The sequence below is a fragment of the Cajanus cajan genome, chromosome 10, assembly GCF_000230855.2.
Source record: "Cajanus cajan strain Asha chromosome 10, NIPB_CcT2T_4, whole genome shotgun sequence".
Taxonomy (NCBI): Eukaryota; Viridiplantae; Streptophyta; class Magnoliopsida; order Fabales; family Fabaceae; genus Cajanus; species Cajanus cajan.
The window spans coordinates 42,045,847-42,058,300 of NC_138526.1; the positions used below are offsets into that span (position 1 = coordinate 42,045,847).

General features: G+C 31.5%; 2 protein-coding genes across 3 annotated transcripts; one reads left to right on the top strand and one right to left on the bottom strand.

Annotated features, from left to right (window-relative positions):
• Nucleotides 1–375: 375 nt before the first annotated feature.
• Nucleotides 376–9,044, bottom strand: LOC109810343 (uncharacterized). Its single transcript, XM_029273765.2, has 4 exons — nt 8,920–9,044; nt 1,441–8,633; nt 1,093–1,194; nt 376–1,008 (listed from the first exon to the last, which is right to left on the bottom strand). Exons 2-4 carry the CDS (start codon nt 1,489–1,491, stop codon nt 625–627), a joined length of 537 nt encoding a protein of 178 aa, XP_029129598.1. The 5' UTR covers nt 1,492–8,633; nt 8,920–9,044; the 3' UTR covers nt 376–624.
• Nucleotides 9,045–9,275: 231 nt separating this feature from the next.
• Nucleotides 9,276–12,233, top strand: LOC109810420 (transcription factor TCP4). 2 transcript variants are annotated; one of them, XM_083065224.1, is made up of 4 exons: nt 9,276–9,457; nt 9,558–9,731; nt 9,850–11,205; nt 11,598–12,233. In XM_083065224.1, exon 3 carries the CDS (start codon nt 10,136–10,138, stop codon nt 11,159–11,161), a length of 1,026 nt encoding a protein of 341 aa, XP_082921350.1. In that variant the 5' UTR covers nt 9,276–9,457; nt 9,558–9,731; nt 9,850–10,135; the 3' UTR covers nt 11,162–11,205; nt 11,598–12,233. The 2 variants fall into 2 exon arrangements, with proteins under 2 accessions (XP_082921350.1, XP_082921349.1); XM_083065223.1 differs by lacking the exon at nt 9,558–9,731.
• The last annotated feature ends 221 nt before the right edge of the window (nt 12,234–12,454 follow it).

Consider the following 12,454-nt stretch of genomic DNA (forward strand, 5'->3'; position numbering starts at 1 on the left):
GCTACTCCATTGCAAAATATTGTTTAATTATTCCCTCGCTAATCCTTTGCTACTCCCTCGCAATTATCCCTCGCGATATTGTCGTTAATTCCTCGCAACTCTATCACAATATATCAATTGAGGTTCTTCGCAAATCCCTTGCTAATTCCTCGCAAATATATCCTTCGCAAATCCCTCGCTAACCCCTCGCAAATGTGTCCTTTGCAAATCCCTCGCTAATCCCACGCAAATCCATCAAAGCTTATGGATGAGTTCCCTGGCGAATACCACGCTAATCCCTTGCGAAAGCTTCACAACATATCTTTTGAGTTTCCTCGCGAATCCCTCGCTAATATCTCGCGAAACCTTCCCAATTTATCTTATTATATATATACATTATTCTCTCATGAATCCCTGTAGATATGTCACTTAATTTGATATTTTAAATAAATCTAAATTAACTACATAATTTTTTTTCAATTAGACATGATTTAAAATAAAAGTTGCATGTAACAATATCTCTTACAAAACCAAATTGTTAAATGTCTTACAAAATCCAACTTGTGCATACTATCTTAAAGAAACCCAAACTAATCAATTTCTTACAAAAAGAAAAGTCAAATAACGAGTCATCTTAAATAGTAATCAACCTAAGCTAGTAAAATCATCATCTCGTCCTTGATCCTCCATATGTTGATTGGTTGATGGTGTTGTTGATGGTTGAACTGCCTGAATTATTTGCCTCATCATCTCTGGTAATTGAGTTTGCAAAAAATAGGCCAATGCATTATTTATAACTGTAGTGACCCGTTCTTCTGTCATAGGCGTAAGATTTGTAAAGGAACATGCAACCTCTGGAGATGAAGCTTGTGTAGAGCTACCAGTTCCAAGATCCAAGCTATGTCCCATACCATGAACTCTTTTCTTCTTGTTTTCACCTGCAGCTTTTAACCAAAGATCAGAATCAATTACAGGATGAGATGAAGTGTCTTCTCCATATTTTTGTGTCATTGATTCTTCATATGTTTCCTACAAATAATAAACAAAAAAATAAGTGAAATAACAAGAGGTTAAAAAAGTACGTAATCAATCTTAAAATAAGAAATAACATACAATAAATTTCTTTGCCCTAGTTGAGACAAATTCACCGTCATTTTTTTTGTGAACTTTGTTATACACTTCACGATAAGAAACATGACGATTCTGTTGTGCCTCCTGTAAAAAGATTACAGTACAAATTGTAAGTAATGAAATTTACCAAAGAAACTCATTAATTTTTTTTAAAGACATCATTAATAACACAATTTTAATTGTAACAAACTCCAAATATTAGCTAAATTAATAAATCTAAAAACAAGTAACTTTTACCATGGATTATCTAAGTAAAACAATTATATTAGAATAGAAATAAAGCAAACATCACTCATTAATTATTGACAAAATTCAATATGATTTGATTACCATAGTTTTTTTGTGTTGCCCGAAACTTCTTGACCCTCCTATGTGCACCATTGCTTTAGGCTGGACAGCCTTGTTTTGTCTTCCAATGACTTCACTTCACAACACTTTACATGGTGACAATTCACATAATTCTTTGTTGGTTATAACTCTCTATAAGTAGTCCTTTCTAAGATGTATAAATGTCTTTAGGATCATCGATTATGCCGACAAACCAACACAAGATTTCTTAGTGTACTTTGTCCTCATTCACACGTTTTTTTTGTTGGGAAAACTTCATAGAAGGTCGTTCATCCCTAAATTGCTCTAGGTCAAACAGTTTAACTACAAAATTCTTAAGTGATAAACTATTGAAAAGTAAATGCATCTTGTTAGTATAGACTGTATAAATTGATTCATTTAAGTCATCCTCAACATGCATAGTTTCATAATGTACAAATCTCTGAATCTTTCTCATTTCAATATTTTGGACTGTTACAATATGTGCTCTTTAAATATGACAAGATATCAAGTGAGTAGCAATTTGTATGGGCATTCCTTATTGTGGTGAGGACTTTTTGTGTCATATCAATCTACTTACATAGAACACTTGGAAACATGAAAGTTGTCATTTAAATCATTTTCTAGATCACATAATGCTTTTGACATGCATTGTCGTCATATCTAACTGTGATGCATAAAAAAAGTACTTTTTTTTTTTTTGATATTTTAATACTAGTTAGAAATTTTTTGGTAGTTTTACATCATCAATTTCAATTTTGTGACAGTGCTAAAAAATATAGACTTAAAAAAGTTACATGACAACTAAAAATAAAGATTAAATCATAAAATAATTAATCATGAAGTAGTGACACAAATACCCAAACATTCAATGCACTAAGGTTAAAATGCAACAATGGTTAATTTAAGGCATCATATTACCAAACATTTCATTTAGTAAGATTAAAATGATCCAACAAGTTCTCACCATTGCGTGGAGAGTCAACATAAAACATTACTTTAAGGTTGCCTCATTTCATCGTAATAGTGTAATACCTTGGTTGGACATTATTGTTGTACATACATATATGCATACCTTTTTGAAAATGTGTAGTTTTTTTTTAAAAGTTTCATGTTAATTTTATTGAAAGAAAAAAAAAAAATAACAACTCAATAGGACAAACAAGCACATTTTGAAACCACAGAAGAAAGATACAAACTAACCTCCACGTAAGAATTTTAAATCCAAAAGACGATGACAACAACAACAATAATAATAAATAGACATCCTAAACTGATAAGAATTAAATAAATGCTCCTCTTGTAATGGCTAAATTTTTATTTTATGTAACATTTTAAATTTAACTATTAAGACTTTTGTTTTAGTGAATGACCTAATATACACAACATTTAACATATAAATACATGTCATAAATAAACTTCAATTGTTATTGTTAATAATATGGATTCCTAGCAATAACTTTAATAAACACCATAAAGCCTCTTTAAATATCTTGTATTTTTTGTCCTAGTGGTCATATTTATGATCAAAATTGCAAGAGTGTTTCCCTTGTGTCGTTTTATAGAATCGTTGCTTACAAGAGATTGGTACCACCCTTTGACAATTGAGAGGCAAATATTCTCCCCTTGTCAAAGGAAATGTTATATTATAACTTCTCTTAATTTAAATATTTAATTTATTGTCATCCTTTAGGGACCAAGGAGGTTATTACCATTACCTAGCCAAAAAACTCCTTTTACTTTCATGCATAATCATTATTTTGCATATTTTATATTCATATATAATGTTAATGCCTTTATCTTAAACTCTCAAACATATAAAATCACGAAATCAACATATAAATCCTATTTCTAAACCCTAATACTACATATTCATAATACCATATTAAAATCCCAATATAGCAAGATCAACATTTACTCAACATTATAATTATAAAAATATAATTACACATTCAATCATGCATTTAGGTTAAAGTAAATTCATACATTGAGTGTACATACCGATATATCAACAGTTACCTAAAGGCGAAAAACATACAAAAAGATTGAACTCATCTAGAAAAGCAAGTCCCAAGGATCCCAACAATGTGAAATTTCATTTTTCCTTTCTTCCTTCTTCTTCCTTCTAACACTGTTTGTTTATGTCAAGTGAGAATGTGCGGCTAGCATGTGTGAAGTAAGGTTTATAAATGTTAACCTTTATTGAGTTATAAAGGCTTAATTCTCTTTGAAAATTTATATATCTAAACTAATCCCAAATAATTTTTGAGCCCTTTTTATTTTCAAAATCTTATTATTATTATTATTATTATTATTGAAAGTCCCAATCTAGTGAAATGTTACAAGTAGGAATGCTAAAAAAAATGTACATCGACAGATATCTACATATGAAATTCACAATGGGTAAAAACTTGTAGCTTTAATGGGTACCTACAATTAATGGGTTTATGTATTTCAATAGTGGGTAGAAAAAAATACATGTACCCATTATCTAAGAGTTCCCATTTGAGCTACATTTTTTTTATCCATTGTAAATTTTATCTATAGATACCCGTTGGTATATATTTTTTTTTACCATCCCTACATTTTTTTTTACGAATAAAATAGGTTAGGCCAACTTGATCCAACCTGACCTTCATAAGTCAAATGCTATTTTAGATTAGATCGGCTAGACTTATATTTTTTTTGCGCCATTTTTTGGCCCTTATCAAGCCATCAGGTCGTTGAGCCAAATTGGCTTAACAAAAAAATATATTTAAAAAATTAAATTTATTTTTTACAATAAAAAAAACTATAACATGATTAATTGATATTATATATTGTCATGAAGCACCTAATAACTTTATATGCATACAATTTCTCATCACAACCATTGCATTTGCATTTATCAGTCCCATCATCTATACCAACCTTTTTTTATAAGAATGTCATACATAAGAGGTATTAGGCTTAGTTTTCTTAGTCTTTTTAGTATATTGGTTCTCGCCATTAATACACATACTTTTACTTTTATTGTGACTCTGTGAGCACAGATACGAGCATGATTGCATCTTCATCTTATTCAACAAACATAATAGAGGTGATAAGTTACGAAGTCAAGTCATCAAGCGCACAATGAGAGTAACGAAACTCTCATAATAACTAACCCTAATTCTAATCTTGTAATCACAACTTTGTAAGCAAATACAAAAAAGTAAAAGACTATTAATATTATTATACTTTATTTTATTATATTAATTTATAATACATTACAAATTTATAAATTGACAATAGTTTATATTACCCATTTGACTTTTCAGACTTAGCGAACTAGGCCAAAATGACTTGATTTTATTTAAGTCATTATTTTTAAGGTCTAGTCTAACTTTATTTGCGAGCCGAACGAATTAGACCCAAATTGACAAGTCTAATTTTCAGGATAAGGTGGACATCATGGCAATGACACCTACGAGTACTTGTAACCATAGTAAGGTACTCTCAATTTTTACATAGTTTTTTTTTGGACAAACAAGACTTATGAGATTAAATTATTTTAATTTATTGAATTTTGTTTGGAATTATGAGATTTTAGCATTTTATCATTTAAATTGTCATATTTTGATTAGTATATTATATAAAATATTTGAATAATTTAAATTTATGATCTTAAAACTTTTTAAAATATAATAAAAATAATTAAAAGTTATTATTAATTTTTAATTAAGTTGGTTTTATTTTAATAAATACCTTCACATACATATTCATTGTCATTAAAAAAATTGCAACTATCTATTTAACGAGCTTTTACATAGTATATGATAGGTACAAACATATGTTTGATTAGTGAGATGGATAGTGAGAGACTACTACGTGTTCCTATTCTGTCTTATTGACATCCCTACTTACAATAAGTCATTATGAATTCTAACTTCAAGACTTTCTTATTTAGGGTCAATGAGAATAAATTGATATAAGGTGATTTAATAGAAATAAAACCTATAAAGTAAAAGGGGAAAGAAATGTTGATTAAGATTAAAAAAAAGGAAAGAAAGAAAAACACATACACACAAAGAAAGGAGAGGAGAAGAGTGAGAAAGATGAAGAAGAAGAAACGTGTTAATAAAGGATAAAGCATAAATAAAAATTGATTAAATCACAAATGCTAAGACATAAAATTCTTACTTTTATATATATATATATATATATATATACATTTGAGGAAATGTGTAAACTTAAAACAAAGAATTATGTTAATTTATTTTATCGGCATAGATGAAAACTAAACTAAAAGGGTTCATACAAGAACTGAAACAAATATTTTTTTAAGTTTAGACTTAAAAGATAAAGGTTGGAAAACTACATAGGCCAAACGAATAAGCTTTTCTAAATATTTACAACTTGACCTATTAAACTAAGATGAGTTTTAAAAAGCTTGAACTTAGTTTTTTTTTTTAATTATTAATTTAAAGGAAACAAGTTAGACAAGATCTTATATTAGTTAGGTTGTAAGCCGACAGGGTGTCTTGACCTGTTTCTATTTGTCGATGAAATGAGTGATTTTTCATTTGAGAAAATATTCTTCTTATTTATTTATTTATTTTGTAAAAGGAATAAAACAAGAAATTATAATATAATATTTTGATAGCTATTTATTCATTTTGGTGGGTATCTTATATTCGGTTCTGCTCATTTTTTTTTAAATATATATTCCCCCCCCCCCCCATAAAACTACTCCATTTAAACAAATAAATAGGAGAAGAGATGAAGTTATAAAATATATTTCAGTAAAAAAAAGTTACAAAATATATTTAAGATATAATAATTCTAGCAAGTAATTCATTTTAATCGTTAAAGAAAAAAAGCGTGTGAGTGAAATAATGGCTTAATCGCTCTTCAATATCGTTATCATAATTAAATAGAATATATGTTTTATATTCCTTTAGAATAAAAAATATTAAAAAAAGATCAGTAAATAACTTGGATAGTTCTTTGATTGACTATTCTAAGGTATGGGCATATTATTTTTTTTATTAATAAACAAGTGAATTCGATGACTTATAATTTAATAAAGACAATCGAGTTTTAAACTAATTTTAAGGACTATAGTTGCATTCCTTCTTATATTGTTTATCATATTATTAATAATGATATGAGTTAATCTTATCCCTATAAAAAAAAATTACAAAAATAATGTAATAAAGATTAGGTTCTCATATTTTTACAACTTCAATTCTAAAATTTTACGTTATGAATACATGAAAATAAAAAATATAATTAAATAAAGCAAACTTTCAACATTTATTTTAACATGTAGTTTAATTTAAAGACTTAAATATGTTTTGTTTTTCAAATTTAAGATAAATTTATTTTTTCTCAAATTTAAAGTTAATATTTTTGAACTTATAATTTCAAAAAAAATTTATTTTAATTCTTAAACTCAAGTTTGGTTAGTTTTTATTCTCAAATTTTATTAGAGAATCTATTAAATATTGTTATATAAAAAATTTAGGCAAAACACCTAATTTGGTCCCTTATAATAATTAATAATTTCAATTTCGTCCTTCAATAATTTTTTGTTTCAATTTAGTCCCTCATAATTTAAAAAATGTCAATGTGGGACTTTTCGTCCAAATTTCACAAACGGCGTTAAAGGTGATGACGTGGATGTCACGTAGATGCATAGGTGACATGCCTTCTCTTCCCCTTCTTTAATGATCTGGAACGGCCTATTCTGAAACCAGAACGGCCCGTTCTACTTGCATTCTTTGTGTGTTAATTTTGCATCTAGAACGGGAAAAACACACACAAAGAATGCAAGCAAAACGGGCCGTTCTGGTCTTAGAACGGGCCGTTCCAGATCCAAGGATTGTTCTTGAATATCTTAGTTCTCTCTATATTGAAATTTTAACTGGGGCAAATTGTGAACCAGAATTGATTTTCTTTAAACTTTTTAATATAGAGTATCGTCTCAATTTGGAGGAATTTAATGGTATCTTTAGATTTCAAACCATAAGGAAAAAAATCCAAGATCATTTAATTCATACATGTTTTAGGGGGTTGTAATAGGTAATACACAATGGGAAGCTGGTTAATGCAATTTATCTACATTTGTCATGCTGTCATTAAAATTATGCATAAGTTTATTGCATCTACTGTTCTAGGTCGTGGCAGCTCGATAAACTACGCCTAATTGATTTATTATTTATATGGGCAATGATGAAAAATAAGGATGAAAAGATCAACTCTAGTGCATATTTTAATATTTGAATTTATGTTATGTTATGAATTTTTGTTTTCAATCTTTGAACCACATTACTACATTTTGTTGAACATTTTGTTGAAATGTAACACTTAAATTTAAACATCAATCCTGGTTGGCGTTCCAGAACGGAAGAACTCGTTGCGTGTTACATTTGCATATGGAACAAGCCGTTTCAGTTACAAAATTAACACACAACGAGTGGGATCAGAACAACCCGTTCTGGTTTCAGAACGGGCTGTTCCAGGTTCATTAAAGAAGGATTATGGAAACTTGTCATGTATGTATTTACGTGGTATCCACGTCATCTACATTTGACACCGTTTGTAAAATTTGGACAGAAGTCCTACATTGACATTTTTTAAATTATTGGAGACCAAATTGAAACAAAAAATTATAGAGAGATGAAATTGAAACTATTAATTATTATAAAAAACCAAATTAGATATTTTTCCTAAAATTTATCTAATAATTTTTTTGTTATTAAAAAAATAACATTAAATCTAATATCTCGATTTATCATTTTTAAATATATTATTAGTAATTTTAAAAACAAAAAAATAAAAATAAAAATTTTAAATTTAAAAATTAAAAATAAATTTATTCTAAATTTAAGATACTAAAAACACATCTAAAACTAATTTTAACTTAATTTTGGGAAAAACACAGGTCAGAAACCAGAGGTGAGAGATCATGAAATCAAAAACCAAATCAAAATGAAGAAGACTTGAAAAGAATGTTTGCGTAGCATACTGATTTTCATGGGCTGATCCGAAGCATTATTCCTTCCTCCACAATATTGATGATCACATCTCCGCCCCACATTCACACTTCCACCCACACCAACTCCTACACGTTGCTTTTCTTCTTTGCTTTTTTTTTTTTTGTTGTTGTTGCATAATCCGAACCCAACCCATACGGTGTTATGGGGATTAGGGATTCACACCTTAATCAATATCTATAAAAACACATTTTTTTAAAAAAAATCACGACCACTTTTGCTGATAGAAAGTTATTAAATGCTATTTTAATGTAAGCAAGCACCTTCAAGATAATTTAATTTATGCTGAAACTTCTCGTTTACCCCAAATACAGTACAAGGAAAAACGATGTTATAATTTATTCAAGGCGATATGCAAGTAGCTGGCATCAGCATGTTAAATTTTTGCATTAAAATCCACCAGAGAAAAAAAGGTTTTGCATTAAATTGGTGGTTAATTAATCCATAGAACGAGTTTTCTTACCTTAACTTGATAAGCAACAAGCTGGTTAGGTTAGTGCTCTTGTTGTTGAGCTAAATTTCCTCTCTTTTCAGTGTCTGCAGAAGCATGATTATTTTAATTGGTAGAAAAAAAAGTGTAATGAGAATGCACAGTGGAGGGTGTAGTTTCTTTTAGCGAAATCACACATTTCTTAATAGTGAAGCCGCGAAGTACAGATAGGAAAGAAACCAAAAAAGCTGTTAGATGTCATTATCAAAGGCTTAAAAAGGTGTGGGTAGAAGAGATGGCCATTGAGAGTTACCTCTCTATCATCCATGACCTTAATCATAGCATAGCATCCATGTAGAGTTATTAAACAAGTTGAAGAGTGAGTATATATTAGAAAGGAGAAAGTTGAGGGGTTGGTTAAACTCCAAAGAGATGAGTTGGGGTTCGTGACAAGGCCTTATACATATGCATTTGTGGGGCTATAAAAAAAGACCAAAAGATCTTTAATCTCTTCTCTGAGCACACTCTGCCTCGCTTTGCAGAAGCATCAACAAGCCCTCATAGGCCACAGGTACCATTTTTTTCTCCCATTCTTTCTTGCAACCCCATGTGACATCTCCTCAGCTCAATCAAAAGTTGGATCAGTCACAGAGTTCAATGTTCTATTGTAGTTTGTGATTTTACCCTCCCAGTACAACCACTTCAAGTCATTGAAAGTTGAAATAGTCCTGCATATATGCTTACTCTTCACAAAACTTACGTAAAGCAACTCCAACTCCAATTCCAACAGTCTACTAATTTACTCTGTCCTTTTACTCCCTTGTGTGTAGATAAAAGCCAGACACGTGAGTCAGTCACCAAAAGAGCATTTAGTATTTTACCCTTGTTTTTCTATTTTCATTCATTGTTCTTCTTGAGTCCTAGTGTTATTGGATAGGGAATCTTAATAGGTTGCAATTGCAGGTTTTGTTTTTTTGGGATCAGCAGCAGTGGCAGCATCCTCAGTAGCTGCAGCTCAACAATTAACCACAGTTAAGAGTGACAGGAACCAAAACCAAAACCAAAGAGTACCAAGTACCATCCTCAACAAAACCTAATAGAAGAGTAAATAGAAAAGGAATCTGAATCTGAGGCCCCCTATTGACACAAGAATAAAAAAAAGTAGAACAAATTTTGAGCATATAAAGTGTGTCATCAAGTTGTGCAAGGCTAAGTATGGTGCAGAAGGCACAATAGAAGGAGGTGGGGAATGGGAATGAAGAGCACAGGGGGAGAGATTGTTCAAGTCCAAGGAGGGCACATTGTTAGGTCCACAGGTAGAAAAGATAGGCATAGCAAAGTTTACACTGCAAAGGGTCCTCGTGATCGCAGGGTTAGGCTTTCAGCACACACAGCCATTCAGTTCTATGATGTTCAAGATCGTTTAGGCTATGACAGACCAAGCAAGGCTGTGGACTGGCTCATCAAGAAGGCCAAGAATGCCATTGACAAGCTCGCTGAGCTTCCTCCATGGCAACCTACTCCCAACACTGCAGATGCTGAGAACAACAATGCAGGGTCAAGTGACATGGCCATTGCAGAACAATCAGAGTCTTCTGGCTACAATTTTCAGCTGCAAAGGCAACTAGGTGAGGACCATGATAATAACCACCACCACTCACCTTTCATTCCTTCTCCTATTGACACTGATGCAATAGCCTTCTTTCCCACAACCACTGCCACCTCCTCCATCAACTTCCAAACCTACCCTCCTGACATAATCTCAAGAACCAACAACTCCACTGAGGATCTTGGCCTCTCCCTTCACTCCTTCCAAGACCCTGGCTTGATTCATGGCCAGCCCCAAGCAGGTGCAAACCAAACACCTTCCAATGACCAAAACCAAACCCTCTTCTCTGGCTCAACTCAAGTGGGGTTTGAGGCCAATTACCCCAGGATTGTGGCTTGGAACAATGATGCAAGTACTGCAGATATGAACAGAACCGGCTTCATGGTCAATTCACAAGCACTTCTAAGCCAAGGTGGTTCTAATGCATATTCCCAAAGGGGGACCCTTCAGTCCAGTTTCTCACCATCACTTCGTCCTTGGAGTGACATTCCCATGGCTTCCTCAGAACATCATCACAAGTCACAACCAATTCAACAGGCTTCCATCTTTGGCAGCAGGTTCCTCTCTGATGCATTGCCAGGGTTCTGCATTCCTGCTAGAATTCAAGGTGAGGATGGAGTTGCTGGGGACAAGCCTTCCTCTTCGTCTCCTAATTCTCATCACTGACCACAAACATGCCTCACAATGCTGCAATGTTCCTTGTCTATCAGGTACTTTGCTTGTTATCCATTTCTTTTTTCATTGGTCAACAATTTAGTATGTCTATTAGAAGTGTTTTTAAGAGTTTGTAAACCGAAAATAAATCTTTATTTTCGGTAAAGAAACCTTCAAATGTAACAAAAATAAAAAACTATTTATTTTCGGTAAAAAAAATTTTGAAAAACATTTCTAACTTGTATCCAAACAATTTAATATCATAGTTGGAAAAAGGGACCACTTCATGAGATTTGTTCTAACATGTCATCTTTTGTTTTAAATGGAACAAAGAATGAAAACTGATCAAAGGCATTTCCCATGCAAAGCTGCAAATCAAGTAACAAAGTTATTGCCCCCATTGACTATTATACCTTTTTGAATTCCTCTCATGGATCTTGCTATGCAGGAGCATTGTCTACCAGAGTTGAAAACGTGGGAGGATTAAGATGGACACATTTTGATGATCTACACGATTTGTCTGGTTGGATTCGGCTCTTTTACTTATGGGTGTGCTTTATATATTTTTTAAGGAAAATATTTAAAGTGGGTTCACTACTTCCCTCGAATCAACACTCCTTGATATATTTATGTATTATGCACGTTATATCTACATGATACTTTGCTCAATTTATATATGGCTTTAAGCTGGATTCCGTGGTTTGTAACCGTTATTGTCGAGAATAGCATTGTTGGTTCATCCGATATCAAGTGATCAGAAGAAGTTTCATGTGGATTCTCGGTGAACCCCACTTCAAGAAAAACTCAAATCTAGTATGATTTTGATTTATTTAGTTATTCTCCTCTGTAGTAGAAAGAGATTTTGCTTTCCTTTTTTCCCCAACTACATTTAAAGGAGCACTTTAGTAGTCAAACACTTTCTTAGCAATGTAGTTCTGCGTCTGCTTCAATTTCAAGTAACACCATCGAGAAGGATGGCCAGTAATTTCTTATGTAATAGGCTTAGGTAATTTATTATGTCAAATAATTGTAACGATTTAGTCTTTCATTTAAAAAGAGTCCCCACTTTAGTGTTTATATTTTATTTATTATCTTTTATCTCTAAGGATATGTTTATTTTTACATTTGCTCAAATTTGAAAAGTAGTAAAATGTAATGAAACTATTTTACTTATAAAAAAATAAAGTTCAGGGTCTTGAGAAACCTAAAAACAAGCATGCACTCAATACCCAATGATCACATAACTTGTTAAACACCATCTAAGCATTTACATGATATACAAGCTCACAGAAAGATTAAAACGGC

Coding starts and splice junctions, on each gene's coding strand:
- LOC109810420 (XM_083065224.1), top strand. CDS start 10,136: ATGGGAATGAAGAGCACAGGGGGAGAGATTGTTCAAGTCCAAGGAGGG.
- LOC109810343 (XM_029273765.2), bottom strand. CDS start 1,491: ATGGTGCACATAGGAGGGTCAAGAAGTTTCGGGCAACACAAAAAAACT. Junction 1,195..1,440: donor GGCAACACAAAAAAACTATG/GTAATCAAATCA, acceptor ATCTTTTTACAG/GAGGCACAACAGAATCGTCA. Junction 1,009..1,092: donor CTAGGGCAAAGAAATTTATT/GTATGTTATTTC, acceptor TATTATTTGTAG/GAAACATATGAAGAATCAAT.